This window comes from Alternaria conjuncta (genome assembly GCF_024043145.1).
Source record: "Alternaria conjuncta strain BMP 0040 chromosome Unknown scaffold_16, whole genome shotgun sequence".
NCBI lineage: Eukaryota > Fungi > Ascomycota > Dothideomycetes > Pleosporales > Pleosporaceae > Alternaria > Alternaria conjuncta.
In genome coordinates, this window is record NW_026250105.1 from 123,680 (window position 1) to 150,760 (window position 27,081).

General features: G+C 52.4%; 10 protein-coding genes across 10 annotated transcripts; 8 read left to right on the top strand and 2 right to left on the bottom strand.

The window, feature by feature from the left end:
* Positions 1 to 733: 733 nt before the first annotated feature.
* J4E85_009195 (uncharacterized protein) lies at positions 734 to 1,252 on the top strand (the record flags this gene model as incomplete). The annotated part of the gene is made up of 3 exons (XM_051473419.1): positions 734 to 808; positions 859 to 1,011; positions 1,067 to 1,252. The coding sequence occupies 3 exons, from the start codon at positions 734 to 736 to the stop codon at positions 1,250 to 1,252; spliced, it is 414 nt and encodes a 137-aa protein (XP_051322624.1).
* A 3,406-nt stretch (positions 1,253 to 4,658) lies between these two features.
* J4E85_009196 (uncharacterized protein) lies at positions 4,659 to 5,080 on the top strand (the record flags this gene model as incomplete). Its single annotated transcript, XM_051473420.1, has 3 exons — positions 4,659 to 4,768; positions 4,818 to 4,964; positions 5,062 to 5,080. 3 exons carry the CDS (start codon positions 4,659 to 4,661, stop codon positions 5,078 to 5,080), a joined length of 276 nt encoding a protein of 91 aa, XP_051322625.1.
* A 729-nt stretch (positions 5,081 to 5,809) lies between these two features.
* Positions 5,810 to 7,009, top strand: J4E85_009197 (uncharacterized protein; the record flags this gene model as incomplete). Its single annotated transcript, XM_051473421.1, has 1 exon — positions 5,810 to 7,009. One exon carries the CDS (start codon positions 5,810 to 5,812, stop codon positions 7,007 to 7,009), a length of 1,200 nt encoding a protein of 399 aa, XP_051322626.1.
* Positions 7,010 to 8,404: 1,395 nt separating this feature from the next.
* On the top strand, positions 8,405 to 9,955 carry J4E85_009198 (uncharacterized protein; the record flags this gene model as incomplete). Its single annotated transcript, XM_051473422.1, has 2 exons — positions 8,405 to 8,518; positions 8,573 to 9,955. The coding sequence occupies 2 exons, from the start codon at positions 8,405 to 8,407 to the stop codon at positions 9,953 to 9,955; spliced, it is 1,497 nt and encodes a 498-aa protein (XP_051322627.1).
* A 541-nt stretch (positions 9,956 to 10,496) lies between these two features.
* J4E85_009199 (uncharacterized protein) lies at positions 10,497 to 11,677 on the top strand (the record flags this gene model as incomplete). Its single annotated transcript, XM_051473423.1, has 3 exons — positions 10,497 to 10,510; positions 10,570 to 10,724; positions 10,776 to 11,677. The coding sequence occupies 3 exons, from the start codon at positions 10,497 to 10,499 to the stop codon at positions 11,675 to 11,677; spliced, it is 1,071 nt and encodes a 356-aa protein (XP_051322628.1).
* A 798-nt stretch (positions 11,678 to 12,475) lies between these two features.
* On the bottom strand, positions 12,476 to 13,522 carry J4E85_009200 (uncharacterized protein; the record flags this gene model as incomplete). The annotated part of the gene is made up of 1 exon (XM_051473424.1): positions 12,476 to 13,522. The coding sequence occupies one exon, from the start codon at positions 13,520 to 13,522 to the stop codon at positions 12,476 to 12,478; it is 1,047 nt and encodes a 348-aa protein (XP_051322629.1).
* Positions 13,523 to 15,886: 2,364 nt separating this feature from the next.
* Positions 15,887 to 17,490, bottom strand: J4E85_009201 (uncharacterized protein; the record flags this gene model as incomplete). Its single annotated transcript, XM_051473425.1, has 2 exons — positions 15,887 to 16,842; positions 16,893 to 17,490. The coding sequence occupies 2 exons, from the start codon at positions 17,488 to 17,490 to the stop codon at positions 15,887 to 15,889; spliced, it is 1,554 nt and encodes a 517-aa protein (XP_051322630.1).
* A 2,162-nt stretch (positions 17,491 to 19,652) lies between these two features.
* J4E85_009202 (uncharacterized protein) lies at positions 19,653 to 20,406 on the top strand (the record flags this gene model as incomplete). The annotated part of the gene is made up of 3 exons (XM_051473426.1): positions 19,653 to 19,773; positions 19,825 to 20,074; positions 20,124 to 20,406. The coding sequence occupies 3 exons, from the start codon at positions 19,653 to 19,655 to the stop codon at positions 20,404 to 20,406; spliced, it is 654 nt and encodes a 217-aa protein (XP_051322631.1).
* Positions 20,407 to 24,228: 3,822 nt separating this feature from the next.
* On the top strand, positions 24,229 to 25,404 carry J4E85_009203 (uncharacterized protein; the record flags this gene model as incomplete). Its single annotated transcript, XM_051473427.1, has 2 exons — positions 24,229 to 25,238; positions 25,296 to 25,404. The coding sequence occupies 2 exons, from the start codon at positions 24,229 to 24,231 to the stop codon at positions 25,402 to 25,404; spliced, it is 1,119 nt and encodes a 372-aa protein (XP_051322632.1).
* A 257-nt stretch (positions 25,405 to 25,661) lies between these two features.
* On the top strand, positions 25,662 to 26,957 carry J4E85_009204 (uncharacterized protein; the record flags this gene model as incomplete). Its single annotated transcript, XM_051473428.1, has 4 exons — positions 25,662 to 25,729; positions 26,139 to 26,223; positions 26,319 to 26,661; positions 26,737 to 26,957. The coding sequence occupies 4 exons, from the start codon at positions 25,662 to 25,664 to the stop codon at positions 26,955 to 26,957; spliced, it is 717 nt and encodes a 238-aa protein (XP_051322633.1).
* Between the last annotated feature and the right edge of the window lie 124 nt (positions 26,958 to 27,081).

Here is a 27,081-nt window from a genome sequence, read left to right on the forward strand (position 1 = left end):
TTGAAGTTCGGTGATCAGCCTCAGATCTTTCATGAGTCCTCGGGATTTCGGCAGTTGTTTCAATCAGTGGATGGATCTTTTGGTAAGTTCGTCAGTTACCTTATGATATGATCAATTGTTGATACGAAGTAAGCTGACTGATATCTCCCAGAGCTATGTTATCAGTTCATGTATGTTGAACGAAACGGGAAGCGGCCACCACGGGATATCTGGTCGTTCAGGCAAACGGGTGTTACGCACAAATTCTCATCCGAAAGGTGTAGTAGTCAGGTTGTTGTGATCCATCCCAACGACGAGGCTGTGGCGCAGTCAAAGCTGGAGGCACTGGCCGAGTCTTCGAATACAGCACAGTTGACACAACATCCATTAACCGTCCATCTCGTCATCCTATTGTCATACATGGCATACTGGCAAGACTATCTAGAAAGCCTCGCGAGTGACCTGGAGCAGATAGTAAGCAAATGCTCTATCCAATACATGCAAAGCTCACAGATAACAGCGACGACGTATTGATGTTGTCGAAATCTGCGAGTCAGATGCCAATCCTGCCATCAATCCTGAGCGCCTCCAAACACTTCGGCTCATCGAAGATAAGATAGTTTGTAAAGCATGCAAATGTCTCCGCAGCAACATTGTTCTTGTACAGACCTTGATGAGTATCAACACAACACTTGCGACCAATATTCCATTACTGGGAGAATCATCACATAGCGTGCATCGGGAATTGCAAATCATGGAACATCGCTTAGAAAGCCACCTCGATGTAGCAGATACTCTTGCACAACGTGTAAAAGCTACACTGGGATTGGTAGGAGAAGGGAAGTCGCAAATTAAACGACATCACTAACACATCCACAGCTGACCAATCTTCTCGATATTGAGAATCAGGCAAACTCGAGAGAGATAAGCACGCGCATACTGCGATTAACACAGGAAGGCGTTGACGATAACGCTACCGTTAAGGTCATCACTGTTTTCACTCTGATATATCTACCTGCTTCGTTCATGGCTGTAAGTTGGCTGCATACTCGAGTATATGCTTAAACGTTCTGACTTGTAGATTTAGTCGTTCCTCGGTATGAACCTTTTCGACTTCAAAGGCGAAGACGGCTCCTTACAGGCGAGCCCTCAGTTCTGGATCTTCGTGGTAACGACAGTGCCGTTGACGATGCTCACCGTCGGTGCATGGTATCTGTACAAGACCAGACACAACAAAATAAGGAAAGCTAAGTCAATCGCCGAGGCCGTGTGAGACGTCCACTTGTTCCCTTCGGAGCTGCAACGATATGATCGGCATTGTTACTGAGAAGTGCAAACCACGTCTTCAGTAAGTGGCCACATTGCGAACGGAGGTCAAGGTGATCAAATGAAAGGTTATGAGCTTCATTTGGACAATGTCGATAGATCAAAGGACGAACAAGCGGAGTTGAGATGAGATTCGTGCGCCAGAGTTATGACGCATCTGGAAATGATCAACATATGCCCCAATGAAGTTTAGCTCGCCGTTTGCGTCATAGCCTGTATCTTCCACCCGCGGACGCGTGGACGCGTCAAGCTCTCGTAGTCATTCAACCATCACGATACAATGCCTATACCTTCCAAAGTTATGTAGAATTCTGCTAATTACCAGAGTGCCTCCGCACGCTCACAGGAGCTGTCCACGCCCGATGTTGTCGACATCCCCTCCCTCGAACGCCACCAGCATCGTCGCATACGCCTCGCTCGACGCGAAGATCTCCTACCAGTTCGCAATCGCACAAACACTGGCCCTCGCACGAACAGCGATGTCGATACTATAAAGATTGCGGAAGACCGGGTCGCAGCATCGCTACGACCATAGTGATGAGCTTAAGTGGGGGAAACAACTCGCGATACATTCGAGCCTTGGAAGTACTACTCTTCAGTATTGAAGATGCATGTCACCATTTGTGTGCTTAGAGTCACGGGCGACGCATGACGGCGCTTCTGTCATAAGAGGTCAGCGCAGTATTTCGAGATCCAAAGCAGCAGGAACCTATGGCGCTCTATCTTGCAGCATCAGGCCTTCGCGGGGTTAGCTCATGCGAGGCTCCACCGAAGTCTGGAGCACCTGTGATTTTGGTGATCGCAATGAGTAGTGTGAGTATGGAGAAGATCTTGGAGAACAATCTAGCATCATGCACTCAACAGCCTGCGGCAACGTGCCCTCCGCGAAGACGCAACCAGAAGTCAGTGTTCGATGGTCATTCACTGAATATTTGTATCAGCTTTTTGAGCTGGCGTACCAAGACTGCGGCAGTCTGACATCAAACCGGAGCAGCAACGTTGCCACTAGTCCATTCGATCAATTCACATTACATGCCCTTCGTCGGCCAATCGATGTCTCTTCCAAACAGTGTTAATTTCACTCAACGTGCCTTCGCGTTGACACAACGCAGCCGAAGAACAACGGAATTGTAAGATTGAACGACAAAGAAGTCTCTCTGATCGATTGCTCTACTCCTAAGTTCACTCAACTTTTCGGCTAGCCATCGGTTGAAGTGAGCCTTTGTATGCCACATTGACAATATTACTTACACTACTTGTATTCTACCCCCTTTCCTCTCCTTCCACTAGTACTCTTCCCACTGACACATACGCCCCCAACGCAGCACAACATGTCATCTTGGAGATTCAAAACCCCCCAAGACTCGTTCTACAACCGAGTCTACGCTAGACCCGCGACGTACGCGTCATCCCGCCCTCTTGAAGACACCCACACTCCTCAATGTCGAGCTCGTCGCGACCAGTTGTAAGAGCCTCAATCCCTAATCTCACGAACGCAAAACTGATGTACTACGTAGAAGCGAGCTCAACGCAGCCAACTCACCCCTCCTCCGCCTACCCGCCGAGCTACGCAACACAATCTATACCTACGTCTTTAGCAGCACAGCCTGCGGCTTTGTAGTTCATAACAACGACAATGACTTCGATCCCGGTCAGATATTCTCGTTCCATAGGTGCAATTTCGGCTTAGTAGCCACATCTCGTCAGCTCTACGCTGAAACCGCGTTGCTTCCATATAAACTTGGGTTATTTCAATTTTTTCTCCACAGGCCGGAAGCTCCGTGGGAAGTTTATGTGAGGGCTTTCATCGGCAGGAGATCGGAGGAACAGCTTAGAGCTATGGGCGAGGAGTTTGAAGTCGTTGGATATGATCCTGAGACCAGACACGATAGGCCATATTGGGGTACTGGGGTGCAATGGGCTGACGCATTCGCTAAGAATGATGTGAAGGCATTGTGTCCGGAATGGTATAGACGAAGAATAGGGGAAATCTGAGACCGTTAGGAGAGCGTCCATGGATACATGCGGTGGTATTCAACGAGTTACAAATCTATGGGTATTCTGACCATTGCAGTTGGTCACTACATTAGCATCCTTCCTTTCAGTCAAAGACATGTGAGTATACAATGATGAGAATGCCCCTAGTACTTGATTCTCCGGCGAACGCAGCTCATCTCTTCCAAGTCTTGCTGTGTGAAACATTACATGGCGACCGGAGAACTGTAATGAAGGGTCAAATCCGATATAGATCTCCGGATGAGCGACTCGAGGCGGTGCACCCTGCCCTCCGCCGGCAGCTAGTCAAACAACGCTAGCCACATTCAGCAAATGGACCGCCCAGGTGCTCTCACCTTCTACGACGCAGCCTTGTCACAAGACCACCTCGCTTTCTGCACCCCAATTCCAATTCATCATGGCACCACGAAAGCGCAAAGCGCCATCCCCGGCGACTGCAGCATCCGCAAAAGAGATTCGCGACAAGAGAGCCCGTCAGAGGGTGAGTCGAGATTCAAGTTCATTCGATCGGCTGTAAGTACCATCACAAGCTATGCGCCTGGTCCGCCTGACAACTATTACAGCACCGAGCTCAACTCCATCGACTCACCTCTTCTTCGCCTTCCGGCCGAGCTCAGAAGCATGATATTCACCTACGTCTTTCGTGGCCAATATTATCTTTTCTTAGAAAGGGATGATCACACGGTCACTTGTGGAGAGACATTCACGCAAATGAACATGAGTCTTCTGCTTGTGTCCCGTCAGACCTACGCCGAAACCGGTATGCTCCCGTATGAGCTTGGCACATTCGATTTCCAATTCCATCCGGGCTATGTACACCGGGTTTGTGAGCCATTCGTTCGAGGGTTTCTCAAGAAGAGATCCATGCAACAGGTCGAAGCGATCGTATGCTTACAAGCTCGCGAGCCGAGAGGGAGAAGTTGGCGTTGGTATTGGGGCGGGACCGGACTGGTCTGGACCAAGAGATTGGATGTTTGATAGCTTCGTCAGAAACTCACTGGAAGGATATAGTGGGTCGCTGCAGACAACATGAATCGGATCTCAGCTGAACTGTTTGAGTCAGAACGAGAGAGCGACCGTATGTCTGCATTGGGGAAGCTTCGAAGTGAAGGAATGAGGTAGCGAGGGACGGTGAAACCTGGCAAATGTCAATCACATCCGTGACCCTCCATTGTCGCTCTCAGCAGCCACTAGCTTAGTAGAGAATGCCGCACCTATACCAGTCTGGCAGTCTGCTCCCAACCCACTTCTACTCCCCTCCACATTCAACCGACCCCCTCGCCCATATTACACCACACACAGCACAACACACCAAGCTGTCACGAAAGTGCTCAACAATGCCTTCTCGTCTGAACGGCCAGCCCCCAGCAAAGAAGCGGCGCTTTGAGGGTGCTGAAGAGAGGGCAGCGATTCGACGTCTCCGCGAAAGAGCTCCACGCGACAAGATGTAAGTCATCCAGCTTTTGCCATTTCGAAAGCTAATGTATCATTTGTAGCACCGAAGCCAACGCGACTAATTCGCCTCTTCTCCGCTTACCAGGCGAGCTACGGAACATAATATACGCCTACGTGTTCGGCGACAACAAGTGGACGTTCACCGGCTGGACGACACCAAGGAACTCAGCCAAAGAGAACGACTTAGCGTTACTGCTCACCTCTCGTCAGCTTCATACAGAAACTGCATTGCTTCCATATATGCTTGGAAGGTTTCATTTCAGAATGATGTACATGGGAGTAGAGGCGGGAGAAGTTCGAGTAGGTGATTTTCTCGAAGAAAGATCCGAAGAGCAGCTTGGAGCAATTGGTAGTTTGGCGCTCCAGAGTTATGATAATGACCGCGATCAACCCGTATATGTTCGTGGAACCGGAGAGTACTGGGCAGAAAAGCTAGCATGGGTCCAAGATATTTGGCTATCCGCCTTGCCTTTTGCTAAATGTCCTCTTTTTCTTTTCTGAACATATGGCGGAGGGATACTCATTGAGGTGTCCTCTGAGCAGCGACATCGGTATGCCTAATGCATTAGCGGTCAATACCACACCCACTTCACATACTCATTCTCCCAATGACCTGGCCATGCGTGCGCACATTATGCACTCTTCAAACGCCAGACGGACGGCGGTGAGGTGAATATTCCGCTTCACACCTCCGTAGTGACGCTCCCGATTGGCCAGAGCGGCACATTCCTCTCGCACCTGCGCGCGCACTCAGGGCCCTCACCGTGAGTGGCCATGCATCAGGTGACGCGTGTGAAGGGCGCGCATCGACGCGTTTTGTTGTTGTTTCCTTCTCGTTCGTGTTCCGAGTTCTTGACTTCCTCTCACCACCACGACCACTCACTTTCGTGTCGGCGGCCAATTCTTTCCACGCGGGCGTTCTTCGACTGTACAGCTTTGCCAGATTAATTGTACCCCTTACGACACTTGTACACCTCACCCCGGAGCCTACATCGACGCGGTAGGTGCCAATCCGCCAGGGCCGGCCATCGCCATGACGCCAGTTACCGTCTCGACGCCGCAAAAGCGCAAGGCTTCACTCTCGCACGTCTCCGCCTCGGCTAAGCGTACCCGATCCGTCTCCATATCCGTCAAGGTCACCCATACCGCCACCGATGATGGCCCCGGTAGTCCAGATCTCCCTGTCGTACTCAAGAACCCACAAGCGTGTCTTGGTGGCATACCGGAGGAACTTCTCCTGAAGATCATGGAGCATGTAAAGGAAGTCGGCCGTGACCACGCACTCTCGAAGCTGTGTCGTACAGACAAGCTCTGCAAACGACTCGCGGAGGTGGTGATGTACAAGACCTTATGTGCCTCAGGCTCTACGACAAACTATAAGAAAGTGGCGGCGATGGTCAGCAACCATCTCCTCTCCGAGCACATCCGCAAAATTAGTATCTTCTTCGGCGGGGAAAACGTCAACAAGGACGCATGCAACAAGATCTTGGCCAATGCCCACGACATCCAAGAGTTCTACGTGACGGAGCGATTTGACCGGCCCGCGCATACACCGAAATGGTTGCAGATGTTGAACAGCGCTGTTACACGACCCGTCGGTGGCCATGTCAATCAATTTGCTAATCTTAAGGAGCTCAAGATCGCTTCCTGCAACCTCTCGATGGAGGAACTTTCCTGTGTGTTCCGTCTTCCATCCCTCGAAACACTTGTCCTCGCGGGGATATGTCAAACAACACCTGTTGAGAACTGGTCGGTCCCCGAGTCGAGTAGCTCGATTCGAAAACTTCACCTGGTTGATGCAATGATGGACATTGCTGTTATCGCACAAATGCTCCTCACGCTCAAGGCCCTTCACAGCTTTGGATACGACCGCAGTACCGGGAGGTGGGAGCCATTCGCCGCAGAAGGCAATCCTTTGTCAATCTGGCCTGAGCACTCCTGGAAACTTCTGGGTGATGCGCTGAGGAGACACCGACACTCTGTAGAAGCGGTATATGTGACGGACGATAGTGACGAAGACATCCTGGACCTGGTGTATCCCGGCGGTCGAGAGAACGATACCCTTGGATCTTTCCGAGATTTTCCGAAGCTGAAGTGTTGCCATGTTCCGATAGAGGCGTTCCACGATCCTAGGGCCGGTGCAAGCGATCTCTCATTGTATCTACCACCGCAAGTGGGAGAGGCTGGTACCAAGGTCGCGCCCAGGTATCGAGGCTGTAGATGCGGTTTCTGAAGGCCGGTCTGGTATGGAGAGTCGTTACGTATATTTCAGGCCGAGATTTAAGATGGGGAGGACATCAAGTTGTTTGTAACTTTCGGTCTGTACCAGAGTCTTGTTATTGACCTGGCTGCGTTTTGGGCCTGGTGTGTCATATGAAGGTGTGTCTTCTACAAGTAATTAATTTGGTAATAATGTCTAATGGTTGCAAATCACCGCGTTACCAGTATCGTTTTCGGCTTTGCCTACACATGTTCTAGGCGCGCCTCTGTCGGATTGCGACAGCAGGAAGGTGGCCAGTCGCCGACGCGTCGCTATACGAGTGCAACTCTGATCGATATTGTTTTGATAATGAGCTTCAAGAGCTTCACCGCATATGTGCGGTGGCAAACATCAGCTAGGCAGAGATGCCTCGAACGCGAAGGTTGAGGCAAGCGCGTTCGCGTCGCGTCGCGTCGCAATGTGATGACGTAATATTGATCTCGATCTTAGCGTGTCTCGTTCCCCCTCACACATCAGAACCGCGACATCGACATCTCAACATTCGTGCATCGTTTGCTAACCATCGGTACTCAAATTCGGTGCATTTCCGAATAGACTTTACTTTCTAGTGACAGCTATTGTGGCCTCTGTACGGCGCGCATCCCCAAGCCCAGCGTCTGCTTGCCCCTGCCTATCACGACGTTCATGCGCTTGTTGACTCTCACCCCTGTCGGAGTTGCGCAATAATTGTTTCCTTCTCTCGCTCATTCGCAGCGAGAACGAAGGCCTTTCCTGGTCTCGCTCGCGCTCTACTGTATATCGCGTAGGCATTTCTTCGGCGCGGACGCTTTCCGCTCGTGGTAGGTACAACTCAAGATTCGACGCCGCCGAGCACCACCATCCGCAGACTAAGTTCGCACATTCCCTTTTCTACAATCTCCTTCCTCTTATCTCCTCTAGAGTCTGGCTGCGAACGCCTCTCGTCCAGGTGTTGTATATTGGTCCGCATGCCCAGACGCCTTGGAAGTTCTTGGACTCCGCTAGCGGGCCGTGGCACTGATGTTCGCTCCTTTCCCGCGGCCCCCTCTTGATAGTCCCGAGAGTACCAAGCCGGATATCTGTGGCGCACCATGTGTATACGAGTTTCGCTGCTTGGCAACAGTACTCCACTCAAGAAGTGTAGAGACACCTTCCCTATTCAGTTAGCGGAATGGTAGTCCTGACCTTCCGCATGGAGTATGGATGCCAACGGATGCCCAGAGTATATTGCTGTACCAAGACGGTAAGATGGTACTGAATGGTCGTGTGGCAAGGCAACGGTCGAGGGCGAGATCTTGCACCATGAGGGTACCACACTCATATATATACCTGTTGAAGTGCATAGGAAATGTGCTCATTCCAGCTCAATCCTTCTCTTAGCTCCTCAAGATGAAGTTCTCACTCGCTGTGTTGGCACTCCCGGTTGCGGTCCAGGCTGCGCACTACTCCAAGTCGGAGTATGCCTCTGGCGCCATTCATCAGAAGTTGATGAAGTTGAAGAGTGTATGTTCATACTTTGCGTCTTTCGCCTTACGGTCATTTACTTACATCTTTTAGGATCAATGGGAAGTTGACGCAGCCCAAGGCAAGCAGGACTCCCAGCAGTGGAAGTCTTTCAAGAGCTTGAAGAAGGGACCTCATGGACCCGACAAGGCCAAGCGTGTTCAATGCAAGGATGGTCTCGCCATCGTCGAGCAGGGCAATGCGAACCAGACGTTCAGGTGTAACAACATGGACCTATACGACTTTGTCAACCACGCCGACATGGGAGGCCCTGAAGGTCAGGGTAGCTCTTCATGGGGCTGGACCGCTCGCAATGGCCGCGAATTCGGTATCGTAGGCCAGTTCTCTGGTGCTGCTTTCGTTGAGATCCTCAAGGACGGCCAGATCCAGTACATGGGTCGTCTCCCCGCACAAAGCGTGGGTTCAAGATGGCGCGAGATCCGTGTCCTGAACGACTATGTCATCATCGGCTCCGAGGCCGTTGGTCACAACGTTCAGATCTTCGACATGAAGAAGCTTCTGGAGGTCGACCCAAAGACCCCCAAGACGTTCGACCCCAAGGCCGATCTCGTTGGTCTATTCGACGAACTGCCCATCGGCCGCACCCACAACGTGGTTGTTGACTGGGACAACGAGTACATCCTCGCTGTCGGTGCCCAGCCCCGAAACCAGACCTGCAAGGCTGGTCTCCAGTACATCGACCTCAAGAACCCTAGCAAGCCAACCTCTCCCGGTTGTGCTAGCCAGGACGGATACGTTCACGATGCCCAGTGTGTTACCTACAACGGCCCCGACCGAAAGTTCCGCGGCCGCAACATCTGCATCGGCTACAACGAGGACACCATGACCGTCTACGACTCCACCATGAAGAACGGCAACCCTGCCTCTGAGGTCATCTCCACCCTCTCTTACCCCGGTGCTACCTACTGCCACCAAGGATGGTGGACCGAGCGCAACTGGCACCAGTACGTCCTTCTGAACGACGAGCTTGATGAGCAGGAAGCTGTCGGTCCCGCTGCGTCCGGCCGGCCCGTCACCCACATCATCGACCTCACCGACCTCCGCAACCCCAAGGCCACCGGTACATTCTACGCTACCGACAGCAAGGGTATCGACCACAATCTCTACATCGTCGACGGCCTCGCCTACCAGAGCAACTACGGTGCCGGTATCTGGGTACACGATGTCCGCAGCATTAGCAAGGACCCCACCGGAAAGGGCGTCAAGACCGAGGGTTTCTTCGACATCTACCCCGAGGATGACTCTGTTGGCGGTATCGTTCAGTTCGTTGGTACTTGGTCTCACTTCCTTTTCCCCTCTGGATACATCCTGGTCAACACCATCGAGCGTGGTGCGTTCACTGTCAAGCTCGCCAAGGGTCGCGGAGCTAAGCGCGGTCCTGGCTTTGGTGGAAAGTCCAAGGGCCAGGGCAGATAATCGCCTTGTAAATAGTGTAACATACAAAATCACATCTTTATTACGTCAACTTTATCATGTCTAACATCCACGTTCCAAATGCAAGGGTGCTCAGTAGCTGGTCGTCGCAGGTATACCTGTCGAGCGGACGAGAGCGAGCTGTTGCAAGCGCATGCTGAGCAAGCAGAACGCGATTCACTTCTGTCTCATGCGACGTTTTGGGAGAACCAAGGTGAATGTTCCACGCGCTCTTGCCTATGTTCTACCCAGACGGAATGTTGTGGAACATGTCACCACGTCAACCCAGGAAAAAGTGAACACCCTAGGGTCTACATCGATGTTAACCCACCCACTTTAAATGCACTTATCTTACTGTAGTCTGCAGACCTGTTTAGTATTTCCTTTGTATGAGGTGTCACTGCGTACCTGCGTCATTCCACTAGCGGCTCTTGGCGGGTGCTCTTACCTTCTCTACTTGTTTACTCCCACCTTCTACTGCTCAAGTCACTCTGAACCTAACTCCACCGCTTCGCAAGCATCGCCACTGGTTGCAAGGATACTGATGGCGCCCACTACGTAAGTTTTCCCTTTTACTCGTCGCGCACTCAAGGGATTGTATACTGACTTCACTCCAGACGATCCGGCAGCAAGCGCGCAAGCGGTGAAGCCGTAGACAAGAAAGTCACCAAGAAAGCGAAGCAATCTGTCAAGACGGCTGCGAAGCCCGCGAAGAATGAGGCGCCCGCAACCGAAGCTCCTCAGTACTTCCGCTTCCTCGACCTTTCTCCAGGTATGGCTTCTTGGTTTTTCGAAGTGACTATTATGTGCTAACATTGTGCAGAGCTACGGAACCGAGTCTACGAATATGCCAAAGAAGATGAATCCAGTCGCTTTGCTCCACGGCCTGTACAGAACGCCTTACAGTATCCTCGGAAGCCACGGTCAATGCGTCCCTGGAAATTCTTCGCTCTGACTCAAGTCTGCACACAAGTTCGCACGGAGTATCGTCCTCTCTGGGTTCGCAATCTTCGTGTTGCATTTTCAGCGCCCAGCCAAGTAGCCGCTTTCCTCGACACCTTTCTACGATTTGAGAACGAACCCAAGCACATGCCGAAGCTGGTACAGCTCCTATGGGATCATGGCAACGACGACGAAATGAGATACGCTCTGACTGACATTCTACGCTTGCATGCACACTCTCCGTCGTCGCGTGTTGCGCTCATTCCCGAAAACGTCGCACTCGGAGTGGGTGTAGGCAACGATGTCTGCAACAAATGTATGATGCGATATCATAGAGAGGAATGTGGCATGCATCCAGATAGCGACGACGACGATGACTGCGACTGCCCAGATTTTGATATGAGCAACAGCGAGTGGGAAGAGTTCAAGGACGACCAGATGAACTATACTTCCGATATCCCCGAGTTTGTCCACAACGCGAACGAAGCTTGGATGTCGGCTGTGAAAGAGGATAAGGTCATTGTCACTTGCTCATTTTGCCAGTGGAGCCACCATGCCATCTTCAAAATTCTCTACAAGGATCCGATTTGTGAGACGAACACCCACTGTCAACCGGCTTGGGATCTACTCAAGCAATGGGGCATCCTCGACCTTCAGGTCAAGCGAGCAACCCAATTCATCTTGGCTTATGAGGATGAACAGAGCGTGGATCATGAGGGTTACAAGATGAGTAACTCTGTCGTGCGCCAAGTTCTCATCCGCAAAGCGCCTTCGAAGACCTAAGGACTATGGTATACATGGGCCAGGGGTGCAGTAGATCAAGCGCGGCGTTGTTACGCGTATGTGATATGGAGATGGTGATTGCGGGGCTACTAGAGACGTAAGGGCCATTCTATCATAGTTTCAAGCTGTTTTAGAAGCCTCTGGTAATGCTGGAAGATTCAACGTGCGGTCGGTAATATGATTTGTTTAGCTATTAGTGCCACGCCAACCCAGGAAAAAATTGAACAGCTTTGAGCCTACGTTGACGTTAGGTCACCTACTTTGCAAGGTTTTAGCTTAATGTAGCCTGCACACCTGTTCGGGGTTTTTTTTTCTTGTATGGGGTGGTGCGAAAGACATGGCTGGCTTACGGGCAGGGGTCAAACGCTGAACATGGAACCGGCCTATCGTTGGTTATCAGAACTAGCACAGGCAAAAACGTCGGAGCTTCCGTCGCTGCGCAGCGTGACCGTCGAAGAAGGACTGGAGATGGTGGAGGGTGTTAGTTTATGTGGTAGATATTACGAGCGGATGGACTGGAAAGCCCCAGTTGAACTGAGAAGAGTGTTTGAGTTGGCTGGAGTGGGATTGGAAATGCAACTACGCGGGTTCGAGTATCAAGAGACGTCTGCATGAAGACGGGAAGGGGGAGGGCGAGGATGTATTGGTGCGCTGGACTTGTTTCAGCACATCGGAGTTACTAGACACGGTATCATGTTCATATTGCATAATAGGAATGCTATGGGATCAATGTTTATCAAATTGAGCTACGAACGGGGTCTTCTTCGCACAAGAGTGCATCAGCAAGACACGTTGACTCTACCCTGCTGATCTTGCAGCTGCATCTGCTAGCTGCTCTAGTAGGACGTGTCTCTGGTCCAGCACCTGCGTCTGCAATCTGAGACGCTTTGTAAGGGCACCAATGTGTTGGTCTTTCGCGACCAAGCATGCCTCTAACCTTGTGGCGACCTCGGCCGACAACGTGTCGTTCGCTATTGCCTGCCCTCTCATGTCTCTGGAGGTGCTGCTGACCTGCTCTGTGACGTTTATCTCTGAGATGAGCGATGCGCATCGAACATTGGTAGTGCGGCGCTGCTCTGCGCCGACTGTATTGTTACAGGCTTGGACTGTGCTGTCCATCTGGCTCGTGAGAAGTGACGTAACTTCATCGTTGTGCTCTTGAGAAAGAAGCTCCTCAAACGATGGCAACTGTCCTAGGGGAATGTTAAGACGACATCGCAACTCCTCAAAAACGGCTCGGTAACTTCTGGAGGCTGTTAGCTTCCCTTGGAGAGCGGTCTGCTCTACCTTGCTGAGCCCGATGTCTTCTGGTAGCTCGATGCTGGAAGACTGGCTAGCTCTCGTGATCCTATCGAGCAACTGCTGCAGGATGGCATCGTTGCTTTCTACCTCTCTTCTGAAGGTAGATGTTGCAACTTCTTTGTCCTCTTGCAGCTCATTCTGAATCTGCTCAAACTGCGCTTGCTGTTTCTGAAGCGCGTTGTCAAGTTCGATCTCGAGCTGCTGTTTCTGTGTCTGAAGAGCGCTGTCTTGCTCTTCGTCAGATTGCCGCTTCTGCTCTTCGAGTGCGATTGTGAGTTCACTCTCCTGCGAACTTTTCTGTTCGCTCAGTGCTCGCTCGTGTGCCGCTATCAGATCAGCTGTTTCTGTGACCTTTGCTCTGGTCTTGATGTCCTCATCTATTGGTCTTAGAATACCCATCAGGCGTGAGGCTTTTGTGAGGTCGTCATGAGACGGATACCCTGGACCGGGCGCGGGAGCGTCCCGGATTGCGTTTCTTATTGGTCGTAGCGCCGGCTCGCGTTCGAGCCGGTACGCCTCGACATCTGCGAGGAAATCCTCCATTGACGTGTCAATGGGGGTGGTGAGGATGTGGGTGTGGGTGTGGGTGTGGGTGTGGACGGAAGAGAGTGAGTGTTCTGAGGTCTGAGATCTCTTCACTGTTGTCCCTTCCACATTCAGTAGGCGCGCCCCTCCACAAGCGAGCACCACCAAACTACATTTTGAAGACCAAGCCAGATATGTGCAGATGAAGTCATGCACGCATCCAAATGAATGTATCTCTTGCAGATGCAGCGAGGTCAGCCTGAGGGGCTAGCCCTCAATTTTAGAGAATTCCAATTGTACGCAGACTGTGCGGGCATTAAGCTGCGGATTACCCAGGTATACCTTCGCATGAACGAACTTAATAAATGTCATGGATCACGTTAATAGCGAATGGAGTCCTTGTGGATTATCTAGTCCACCTTGTTGAGATCAAAAGAAATAAACATGTGCCTTCCACGCGCAGCCAAACCTTATATGCTTGGTGGCAGGAGTTGAGTGCTTCAAGAATGGGATTTGACGACCTTTGCCCCTTCCGCATTGGGCAGGCGCACCTCTACCGGCGAACAGCACCGGCACCTAAAACTTCAGGCGCCAGAATTGATGAGTGTGAGATGACCTGATTCATTCCGAATGAAGCCATCAACCGGATGCATCAATCAAGCATCCTTCACTGATCACCGTTCACCGTCAAGATCGTAGCGGAAGATGTTTTACGCGGCAAGCATTTCATGTCTACTTTTTGATACAATACATGCAACGAAATTCGCACAAGCAAGCTCCCATGATAGTGATTTCAGCCGTTTTGATTTGGGAAAAGGCAATGCAGACGACTCAACACATAATTGACCTCGCGGAAGACTTTGAGTGATGGGCTGTCGGCACAAGCTGACGACATATATCCTTTTCGTCGCTCTTTCGATAAGTAAATTAGTGACAAGGCAGTGGAAACATGACTTCTTCAAATGCAGGTTTTGAATGTGCAAAACAGGGCGGAACAACAGAAGCCATAAGTTGTTCTTCTTGTAGTTTGTAAAGAGCAGAAGGAAGCCGCACAGTCATGAATTTGGACCTGTAGCCTTTTGGTAATAAAGAAGAAAATGTAGTACGAAGAAGAGAGAACAGAAGGTAGACGAGAGGTTTATATACCCGCCCACCCTGTTAAGCCAGCCATCGGTCATGCCGAACACGTCCTTCCTACAACCGAGCGGGCGGCGACATGAGCACCCCATCACACCACCATGACCGTCTTTTGGAGCTTGCAGACTACAAACGCGACGAGAGCACATGGCTTACTGGTTATATCTTTTCGGTAGGCGGCAAAACATGAGTTGCTCAAAACGACGCGAGTGCATAATTTGGAGGTTGCAGACTACAAACGCGACGAGAGCACATCAATATTGCCCGGTGTTCTTTCGGTACGCGGCAAACCATGGGTTGCTCAAAACGATGCGAGTGCATGATTTGGAGGTTGCAGACTACAAACGCGACGAGAGCACATCAATATTGCCCGGTGTTCTTTCGGTAGGCGGCAAACCATGAGCTGCTCAAGACGATGCGAATGCATAACCCATGTGTATTCGCCAACATTGGAAGTTGAATTGAGACATGGCATGGATGTCGGAGTTTTTGAACCCGCAGGCCAGGAACGAGGCATCGAGTCTGTTATGATGAATTTTGGTGATGTCTTAGTTTCGTAGCACTGGAAGGAGCGGATCCGAGAAGCACCACATGGAAATTGGGTGAGGTTTTTTTGTTGGTTCTCAAATAGGAGAGAAGGAGGCTCCACACAATCTCATGAAGAGGTGACGATGTGTTTTGAAAAGAAGGTCGTTTTGGAGGACGAGAAACCAGACCGCAAGTCATGCCCTTGTTCCTGGTGGCTTTTGAAGAAAGGCAGACGAAGCAGCCAGCCATGCGCGGATCATTGGTGTGTTTTGGAGAAAAGCTCGCAGGCTGTGTGTTGAAAAGAAGAAGAGGAGACATGCAGAAAAGACTGATTTATATACGCGAAGGATGGAAGCCGAGCACGTGAGACCTACGGCTGAACAATCGAAGACCGGACGATGATGATCAGCACCAGCACTGGACCAAACGACAGAAGTACGTACCAATCGAAACCACTCTTCTTCACTGTCAACCCCACAGTTCACACACACGCACCGCAACACCCAATCTCAGAACGGAACGATTTCACATTCCATTGCCACAGATAATATACACTCGGCACGAGACCCTCACTTAGTCCCACACCTACGACTCCCATGCCCTATCAAAAAAGAACGCCACAAGAAACCCTAGCTTTCGACTTGCTCGACAGTATTTATAAGGGGTATAGAATCTGGAAACCCCGGCCCATGTTGTAATTGTAAGAAAGAAAAGACACTAATTTCCACTCGCGCCCGCCCCTGTATTCACACCACTCTCCCTCTTCCGTCTCCGCCGCTGCCTTGCATTGTCTTTTAGGAACTGCGGGTCTATGAAACCTTCCGGGAGTTCAAACTCTTTCTCTGCGAACTCGGGTATTGGTTGACCAAAGGCGGATGCGTTGCGGCCATGTCTATGTTTGCCAAGTGCTGCGGCGCGGAGGTGTGGTTTCGCGTAGAAAGAACTAAACGGCGCTGCGGGTTCGGGCGGTACGAAGGGGAGGAGGAACCCATGGGGACGCGGCGGCCGCCGTGGTTTCGGTGGCTCGGGCTCCTTGGGTTGTTGTCGCGGTGGTGGAGGATCGCGGCTGCGGACTACAATGTTATCCGAGTCTTCTGTTTCCTCGCCATCCTCTTCTTCGTCTTCTTCCCTTGCGGCGAGCGCTGCTTCCTTTTCAGCACGCAGGCGCTTCTCCTCTTCTTTCCAGACGCGGAACTTGTCGACGAGGGCTTCTACTTCTCGGACAAAGTAGTCGCGCTTCGCCTCCCAGTCCTTTCTTTCGCCGTCTGTCACGCCCGTTATGCCCATGACCTTGAGCCAGTCTGGACCCTGCAGTCCGTCAAGGAGCCTCTCCAATTGCACCTTCTCGTGCATGGCGCGCTCCTTTTCGATATTCCGCAGCTGCTTCTCCTTGCGCTCGGCACGCCGGTGTTGTGTGAAGAAGACCGAATCGGCGAGCGGGTCTTCGCCGTCATTGTGAGAGATGGCATTGGCTATGGAGGCATAGTTGAGGACTGTGAATGTAGTCGACGACTGGGCCGGGAGTATTGACGGATCCGAGGCATGGCGCGGTGGGGACGAGTGTCGTGCTTTCCGTGACCGCGTCGGGCTTACTGAGCTTCGCGGGGGCTCTGGTGTTTTGACCTTGATGGGCTCGTCGACGATGTATATGGGCGTGTCGACATCGAGAAATTCTGCACGCGATCAGAAGCTATATCGGCATGTGACAGGGACAGTGACCTACCATCCTCTTTGGGCACGCCGGCAATGATGTCGTCGTAGTTGGCAAAGTAGACGGCGAGGTCGCTCTTCAGCCGCGACCCTCCATCGTGGCTCCGCAGGCTCCTCTTGTCTGTGGTTGTGGAGGAAGCGGTGGACGCCGGGGCGGGGACAGCTGGGGGCGCAGCAAGCTTGCCGGAGCTGCCAGGCCGGGGCGTGGACCTCGCGGAGGGCACGTCGTCGGCGTCGATGCCCAGGGGCGCGGCGACGCCATTGGTGATGCGCAGCAGCTCGCCATGTGGTTGTGTAACGGTGATCTTGGTCGGCGGTCTCGTGTCGGTCGCGTCGGGCTCGAGGGCAGTGGCTGGCCGCTTCCTGCTGCTGGTGCGCGCAGGCGGCGGCGGTTTTGCAGGCGTGTGGGCGACGGGCTTGACGGCGCCGTCGTCGTCGGCGCGCGCAAGCAGAGGGCCGCTTTTCGAGGCCCGTCTGGTCGCGACGGGCGCGTGGTTGTGGTTGCGCTGGGCTTGTGGGTGGGCGTCATCGCGCGACACGGGCAGGAAGTTGAGCCTGGTCTGCCGTTCATTCGAGCTCCGCAGCAGCGAAGGCCGAACGGCGTTGGCCATGGTAGTGATCAGACTTGAGATCATTCGCGATTCGCTGGGTCATCTTTCAGCTATTCATTGTGGAGCTGCCATTGATGTCGCGCTGAGATGTGCCAAAACGCGAGCCGTTAGGGGGTCGTCGAGTGGCAGAGCCCGCGCAGTTTGCCAAACGAGCTGCTGCACCCACGGCGCTCCCGTACGCCTCACCCAGACACTGCAAATATGGATGAGGTTGGATTAAGCCCTATAGCAGACCTTCCCATCTCGATATCGCCATGTACATCAGAAGATTATTCAACGAATTGCAGTACAGCGCATGTGAGATACTTGGAAGCGTAGCGCCACTGACGTTGGTAGCCAATCAGTACGAGTGGGCGACATCACATCAACTTGACATCTGGAACATCATAACGCTTTCGCTAGAACTGGCTACAATAATGGTCATGTTGAATCTCAGTTTGAACAGTTGAGAAATGTCAAGAAATGTCAATGACGATCCAATCGCTCATGGGAACTTGGGACGTGCTGGGCACACCCTAGCACCACAACAATGAACACCGTATCCAACTCTTACATGCCACTGAAGCATCAACGTCAGTGTCAATACAATGTTAAACGCGATCACGAGAAGAGAAAGTCCTTCAAGACGGGCGACCCAGCAAACTCCGGGTTCAGCAAAACGCAACTATTAATAGTCAGCCGATATGCGCTAGCTTTGTTATCGATAAACACACTTGAGAAAGTACGAGAGTCCTTGTTTCCGCTTTTCCAGAAAACGGGGCCTAAAGCGAGCTATGCCCGACGCGTTAGCACTATATTGTTTGGTGGAGTGATGCTGCAGGCGGGCCATGTGACTTACATATTACGGATTTGGGTGGGAAGTGCGGCATGGAGCCCGCGGCATGAGGAAACGTCTGGAGCAGCTTGGTGTGCAGATCTTCAAACTCGGAGTATCTGGTACGATCAGCAGAGGGAATTGAAAGTGACAGACGATGGCCAACCTCTTGCGTATCTTCATGGGACCACCCTGTCACAGTTAGCATATGCATGATGGTTCATCACCTGGAGATGGCAGTCCACCACGGGCCCTCTGCATGAAACCATTTTTTGAAAAACAATCTCGCGCAGATGATTGGCTGCGAGGACATCGCCGGGCAGGCTAGCGCATCTCCATGCGGCTGGGAACGTACATCCAGTGTCTCGACCGTACAATTAAAGACGACGTAAGCTCCAAAGCCCGGTGACGGCCCGCTGATGACAACGTAATCATCTATCGTGACACCCTTGGCCCAGAGGACTTTGCAGTGGTCCGAGTCCTCATCCGTATGGTCCTCGAGGCCGATGGGGGTGGGGCGGCCGTTGTCAGCAGAGTAGTTGCTCAGATACGAGGCATTGCGCTGGTGGGATTGCCAGTAGGGTGGGACCACAGTGACGGTGGCGGGGGTTGGCCCATCTCGGGCTGGCGACGAAGACGGGTCTCCAGTTTCAAAGCTCGCCGGCTCCATCCATTTACAGGAGATGGCTGGGCAGGTGGCGCGTCAAACGGGAGGGCGGTTGGTATCTAGAATGCCGCGTGGGTGTGTGAGGGGTAGATATGCTCGCCGGTGCATGCAGCCAGATGCAGTCGCGTCTAGTGTCTTGTTGACGATGTCTGGAGAATTGGCGGCGCTGGCCTCGCTCGTCTCAACCGAATGATGCGCAGAGCCGACTAGGATGCGAGACCCTGAGAAGCGACTAGTCGCTGCAGCCAGTGGCCAATACGACCACACGTCCATCCCATCCCTGTCCGGCCGAGGGATTAATGGCAAACTTCCATCACGCAGTCTGCCATCTTCCACGGAATGCCGCCCTTTCCACGCCGACTCCACCGCAGTACTATGGCTTGAGTCACGGCAGCCCGTCCCCGACAGGCATCGTCCCGGGCGAGAAGGTAGGCTGAAGGTAGGCGGGGGTGCACGTACCGGACCGTGAACTTTCCTATCTCGAACGACCGCTAGCTCATTACTTCCCGTCGACACATCCCTCCCTTTATATATCGGACGCCGCCTTTCCCTCCAGCCTCTTCATCACTTTCGCTGTTGAGGTTTACTTTTGTATTTGATCGTCCACCGTCTGTCGCTGACCGTATATCATCTAATACTTTCGCTTCATCCTCCGTCAACAAACAACCCTCAAACATCAACATGCGTTCCGTCTTCGCCCTCAGCATCGCCGCCTTCACTGGCCTGGTCGCTGCTCAAGACACCCCCCAGCTGAACTACCCATACACCATCGACCCCGACACGGTTGAGCAGTCTACTAGGGGTATGTAGAAGTTATCATTCGATCTACGACGCGTCGTCTAACATCCTCCAGATTACTGGTGTGATCAGAACAGGGCCCAATGCCCGCTCATCTGCCTCCAGCAGCCCGGCATCAACTCCATGACCACCGAGCAGAACGACTGCGACTCCGACGCTCTGACCTACACTTGCGTCTGTGAGAACGGTGTCGCGCCCAACATCACCGAGTACTCCCAAACACTGCCATACTTCATCTGCCAACAATGGGGAAACACTTGCGTCGAGAACTGCAACGGTGACAATAGCTGCCAGAGCGCTTGCCGGTACGTTGTATCAAGTCACCCATCACAAACACAACTAACATGTCAACAGTGAGGACCACCCTTGCGGAGCTCAAGACCCGTACCGCGGCAACACCTCCCTCCCCACCACCATGTCCTCCACCGCCGCCGCCACCGGCACCGACGGTTCCGCCTCAAACACCATCCCCGTGACCGGCTTCGGTGGTGCCTCTGAGACCGGCTCCAGCGACAGCAACAACAACGGAGGCTCCAACGACCAAGGCGGCGCTGGCTCCATCTTCATGCCCAACGCGGGCCTCGGCCTCGCCGCCGTCTTCGGCAGCGTCTTCCTCGGCTTCGCCGTCCTCTTGTAAAATCTAGGACCACATAATCTCGCCGCGCAATCTAAGCTTCGTCCATCTTCTGTCCTTTCTTCATGCATAGCGTCTTTCTGCATAAAAAGCATCACCAGTCCTTTCGGTTAGCTCGATACCCAGCTTGGGCCTTTTCGCTCATTTTACATGACAGCCTGGCAAGGCTTTGTCTTTGGTTGTACTGCATGGGGTTCATGGCGTATATTTGTAATGGATGATGGTGATGGGATGTTGGTTCACTGGCCCCAGGGGCAGAGGTAGCATTATCTAGTATGCTGTTGTAATACATTGAACGCCGAGGTGTCGCGGATGAGGAACTACTATGTCTTCCTATGTGCTATGTGACTATGCGGTGTGATGAGTTCAATTTACATATGAATCAGAGGCACAACCCGAATAACACCACACAAACCTAGAGGTACACTTTTGGAGGCGATTCGTCCCACCAGCACCTCCCCTGTAGACTCTTCCTCGGACTTCGCTGTCGCGGAGGACAAGTTATAACGCTCGCTCTTCCCTGCTCAATATACACAGCGCGTAGATCCTGACTCCCTTCCAAACTACCAGTCCGTCGCTTAACAGGCGATGGTACCGCTTCCAGTCCCGGTGAGGAAGAGGGAACAGGGCTTGGAGGCGCAGGATGCGTGATACTAAAATCTGGCGCATCATCCACATGCTCCACGGCTGAACTATACTTGCTAGCCAGAGAAGAACACGCACTGAACCGCGAAACGGGTTCTGCGGGTTTGCTGGCCAGAGACGAACAAGCACTGAATCGCGAGACGGGCTGTGCGGGCGTAGGCGTAGACAGATGCTCGACGGAGACGTGAAACATGCGTGATGAACTGCTTGATCCGGATCGCTGGAGCAGGGCTCGTTGAGGCGGGCCTAGATGCAGGGTTTGCATGGTATCCAGAGACGGAACAAGAGTAGGATCGAGAGAGGGTGAGGAAGGCGCTGTATCTGGACGGTCACCATGACGGAGGAGCTCGGCTGTTGATGAGGTGAGGGATGGAGGGAGAGTGGGTGAGTCGTCTAGAGGTCGTGCTGAGCCTTCCGGGAGTATGGATGAGCGGCGGCTGTTGTGGTGGGAAGATGGGATGGAGATGGGTTGAGAGTGCCCGTTTGCGCCCACTTCGATTGTTGCCGTGCCGGGTGTGTTCACGATGTCGCGTGCGCGTTGGAGGAAAATGCTGGTTGCGACAGGCATTGGGTTGGTAGAGTCGAAACTAGAAACCGACGAGGAGGAGGCTGTGGAGCTAGTCGATGACCGCCGCTGCACGCGTGGAGGCGCAGGTGTGGGTGGTACAAGACGCACGCTCAGTTTTCTTGCTGTGGGCGTTGGCCTTGAAGGTATGACAGGCTTGGGCCTTATGGGTATGGTTTGTTCCATCGGTGATACTGCAGCTGACGACGGCGTTGAAGGGCCAGCATGCTGGTCAGATGCTCCAAGAAGCAAAGTCCCATATTCCGTTAGAGGGAGTTTGACTGGATCTGATGAGGTCTCTCGATCAGTATGGAGGAGTTGGTCTTGAGAGGTTGATCCAGCTTCTTCATCGTATTCCATCCGTCCCTTGCCTTTCTCTGCTTTGCTGAATCGTCGAGGTCGCAACAAATCGCTAAAGCTGAATTGGGAGTCTTTCCGCTTTCGTCCTCCATATCTCGTACTTTGCGTACTATGAGACTGGAGGCTATGAAGCTGCTCCAGTTCGCCATCTCCATCGTAGTGTAAGTCGCAGTTCGACTGTGTTTGCATGGTGTTTCTTCGTCTCGCCTGGAACGTTGTCTAAAGGGTGTATCAGTTAGCAGTGATGTGGAAGCAGCCAAGCCTACTTCGCCATTGACATGAGAGTGTTCGCTTACATTTGGTAGGGAAGCCACACTCATCCCGACGTGATCCCCGGGATAACGCTGGATATGCGAGTTCTCTGACGGTCCACTCAGGGTATGGAATACACTTGGGCGTTCGCTGACAGTAGCGTTGAATGATGTGTGTACATCCTCGACGGATCCTCTTCGACTACCAAAGAGGCGTCTAAGCTTTGCGTTGACCTTCTCTATGATCTCGGTGACTTGTGATGGTCTTCGTGGATGAATTTCGTTCTCGGGTGTAGGGGGTGTGGTAGGCAGGGTAGAGTAAGCACTGTGGAAGTTTGAACTGGGCCCAGTCATGGCTATGTTGTAAACTGGCGGTGGCAAGCAAGGACAGTCGATCGCTGTCTCACGACCGCTCGAGTGTATTCTTCTTTGTTTCTTGATGTAACCACGCGTTTGGAGGAATGATTCTGATACTTGTCGTTTCAATGAAAGCTTTGGAGGGTATGGCAATTGGAAGAATTCTGGGTCCACTTCTGTTTCGCTGATGTTGAAAATTACGCAACGCTCGTCGGGAAGTGTGTTTCCAGGTGCTTGGGATGTCATAGCATTGGAAAGCTAGAAGCTGATGGCGGAGATGACGATGAGAGCGAAGCAGACAGGAATTTGTTGACCGATACCAGTGCTCGATAGTCGGATGACTCTTATTACTTTCATAGCCTAGCGATAAGTACGGTACGATCAGCAAGAGCATGCGGGTGCCGCCAATGACCAAAGTCTTTCACTTGTACCAATGAACTCCGCCAATGATGTTCGATCGAAAGATACCAAATTGTTGATACAGTCGAAGGGCTTGACTAAACAACAATTCGTGTGGTTAGTGGCAGTTTGGAAGTCCAGCGAAGCAATCTGGAGCAGATAAGCAGGTCCTGCACGCTGCACACGCACGCGAGAGCAGCGTGCATCTCGAGCGTTCCTGGGAAAACTGGCCTATGAGAGTCACCCGTCATACATCAGTGCCATGGTAGAGACCGCTGCCGTGGTGACTTAGGTGGAAAAGTACCGTGCCTATCATCTTCAACGGGCGATACCCTGCAGGATACAGGCATATCGTCATGATTACCACCACGGAAGTTATACTGGATGATCAAACAGCATTGATCAGGCTGGTTGCGAAGAATTCGAGTGCGAAGGAGCTGAGAAACCGCAGGGAATGGTATGATATTCTGAGTAGCTCAATGTCAGTAACCACTGCCTGGCACTGGGCAACGGCCAGATGATCAATGGAGGGGTGTGAGCATCAGCTGCAGAGACTTTGCACCTTGGATAGCCGTTAGCATCGATGGAACTCGTAAATCTCCAGACGTCATCGTTGTCGTCGTCAGAAGCATCCTTGGAAGAAGTCCGAGGATTTCAATTGGAAGCAAAGATATGGTTGTGGTTTGGCTGTGGGGAACCTTGGAAGGTGGAAGAAGCCGGCGCTAATACCGCGGCAGGTCGACGCGACTTGCCTTGATGACATAATCTTAGCGTGTCTGGCTGCAAACATGTCAAACATAGCATGATGACACCACCATTCCGACTTTCGCGGTTCGCGAATCGAATACGTCCGTCCATGTCACGATAGTCTTCAAAGGCCCGTGATGCCGCCTCGAATAATACCAAGGGGGCCCAGGGCTCTTTCGTCACGATCGGCGGTCTGGGTCCATGTGCGGCCTCAGCGGAGGTTTGCTTCGAGCTCCGCAAATGCGCCAGAGGTCTACGATGTCGTCTGCGTAGGAGGCGGGCCGGCAGGATTGAGTCTACTGACAGGACTAAAAGCGTCGCCAATTACAAGTGGGCTCAAAGTTGCGCTCATCGAGGGACAAGATCTACACAAAAGTCGACTGCCACAAGATGCGACTTTGGAGAGCTTTTCGAATAGATGCAGCTCCCTCACTCCAGCTTCTGTGAAGAACTTGCAGGGTACGAATAAACGTATTAGATGTTCAACAGTTCTCCTCTGACATGCGCGGTGTAGAAATTGGAGCATGGGCGCATGTTAACACACCCCGAGTGCAACCATACCAAGAAATGCAAGTGTGGGACGGCGTCACCGACGCGCGAATATCCTTCGATTGGCACACAGCGAAACCTCTCCTCACGCCTCGCAACCCGTCTCAGCCTACAACAATCGCCTACATGATCGAAAACGTCAACACGGTCACCGCTCTACTAAGCCGGCTCGAACAACTGGGTGGTGTCGATTTCTACACATCTACAAAGGTCAACTCGATAGATCTGGGTACGGATACAGACAAGATGGACTTCTCGTCGTGGCCAATCCTCACGCTGTCCAATGGGAAGACACTGGCTGCTAGGCTATTGGTTGGGGCCGACGGTGCGAACAGCCCCGTACGGACATTTGCAGACATTGAGTCACGAGGCTTCGACTATAGCAGAAATGGTGTGGTTGCTAGTCTGAAGCTCGAGGGGCAAGGTTGGGGCGGTCCAGACCACAAGATTGCATACCAGCGGTTCTTGCCAACAGGCCCAATCGCTATGCTGCCACTTCCAGGCAACATGTCGACACTCGTATGGAGTACCACGCCGGAACGTGCTGCGAAGCTCAAAGCACTATCACAGGCCGATTTCGTCGCAATGGTCAATGCGGGTTTCCGACTTTCGCCAACAGACCTGGAGTATCTACACACCCTCTCATCCGGACAGGCAGAGGAGGTAGCATGGCGAGAGAAGCATACGCCCGTCGACGAACACGCGATACCGATGCGAGTAGCACACGTGCAAGACGGCACAGTCGCGTCCTTCCCACTTCGAATGCGACACGCCGATACCTACACTGGTGAACGAGTCGCACTGGTTGGTGACGCCGCGCACACGATACATCCACTGGCAGGTCAAGGTCTCAACCAAGGCCAAGGTGATGCTGCAGCGCTTGTACGGACGATATCACATGCAGTGCAGACCGGACAAGACATCGGATCGACATTGGCGTTGGAGAGCTATACCAGTGAACGGTATGCGGAGAATAATGCAATGCTGGGCGTGTGCGATAAATTGCATCGTCTGTATAGCGTCGAATCGGGTCCACTCGTAGGGCTACGAAGTCTCGGATTGAGAGCAGTCGATGCAATGGGCCCGTTGAAGGGTTTCTTCATGAGCCGGGCTGCCGGCGGATCGTAGGATTCTGTACCTGTATCTGTATCTGTATAAGTGTCTGTATATAGGCTGCCAACGCAGCAACCAACCCAACATTTTCACACGACTATCATTCCCGAAATGCTGTTCCGCGCCTCTCTACTGCTTACCTATCGTCCCGAAGTTCCTTGCAAAGAGCCCCACAAATAATCTAGCACTACGGCACCTCGAGGAAACGTTAAGAACAGACTTGTCCTACCTCAAGCGGACATCGGATTCGCAGCGAGCTTTCATCATCGACCATGGCGGACCATCAAAACGAAATTGAGACGTTCGGCAGCAACGACGACTTCTGGATCTTTGGATACGGGTATTTACCTGCCTATGCGTTTCGAACACGTTTAGCCGAAAAGCTAACGCCTCGGTCGTAGGAGCTTGATATGGAAACCACCGCCACACTACGGTACGGCCCGAACATGGCATGATGTCGAAAAGCAAACATGCCATCTTGACTTCTCGTCTCAAAGAGAGAGCCATTCCTTGATCTGACAGTGGAAATCCAGATCAGCGTATTCCCGGCTACATTGAAGGATACGTGAGGAGATTTTGGCAGGTATGTGTGTTTTTTCCTTGGCTGGTGCCAGATATGGCACGATATGGTACGATGAAAAAAAAGTTCTTGACTGACGATCGTATGTAGGCGAGGTATGGATGGAGACTCTCCAACTGAATCGTGGAGAAGCGGGGTTGGAGTAATGGCTAATACGGAGGTGCTACAGTGAAGATCACCGCGGTACGCCCGAAGCTCCGGGACGCGTTGTCACGTTGATCGATAAAGCGCATTGGGAGACTTTGACGGATACTGTAAGTTATGCGTTCGTTATTATTCGATCTGTGAGAGTTGCAGCTATATGCCCAGATCTGCCCTCTGCAAGAAGGCCTGGTACTAAGGGCAATAGCATGAGTCCACCGAACGCGTCTGGGGCGCCGCATACCACATCCCAGCTTCGAAGGTGCAAGAAGTACGCCAGTACCTTGATATTCGCGAGATAAACGGGTATTCGATTCAATTCACGCCGTTCCATCCTGCTATCAGCACCTCAGAGGTCACGTCTCCGCCGCACGATTCCGAACCAACTGAAGCCGAAGCTGGCATGCGGGCTGGCATCAAGGCCACTAACACCATCGCCGTGAGAGAGGAGGCGGGAAGTGTTAGATGTTTGGTTTATATTGGGTTACCGGAGAATCCGCAGTTTTTGGGTGCGCAGGATCCGGATGCGTTGGCGAGGAAGATTTTGGAGAGTATGTTTTATTTTATTTCCATGTTGACTGGACGTGCCGCATCTGCTATGGTTTGTCATACTGACTCTATCACAGGCAAAGGTCCGAGTGGCGAGAACAAAGAGTACCTCTACAACCTGGAGACTGCACTGCTTGGTTTGAGCTACAATAGCGGAGATGCTCATGTGAGCGACTTAGTAAGGCGATGCAAAGCGCTGGAGAAAGAAGCTGGAATCGGGAATGATCACGGAGACGGCGGTGCCGAGGGGTTGTACAGAGTAGGAAGCACCGAAGAACAAGAGGAGGTCGAAAAGTAAACTCAGAAAGCAACGGACAAGTCCGTAATGTAACATTGCATCCGTGGATGTGGCGATACGCACGTATACAACAACATCAAGCCAACCGAGGCTTCTGCGAAAGTCGCTGGTGATTATGATTACG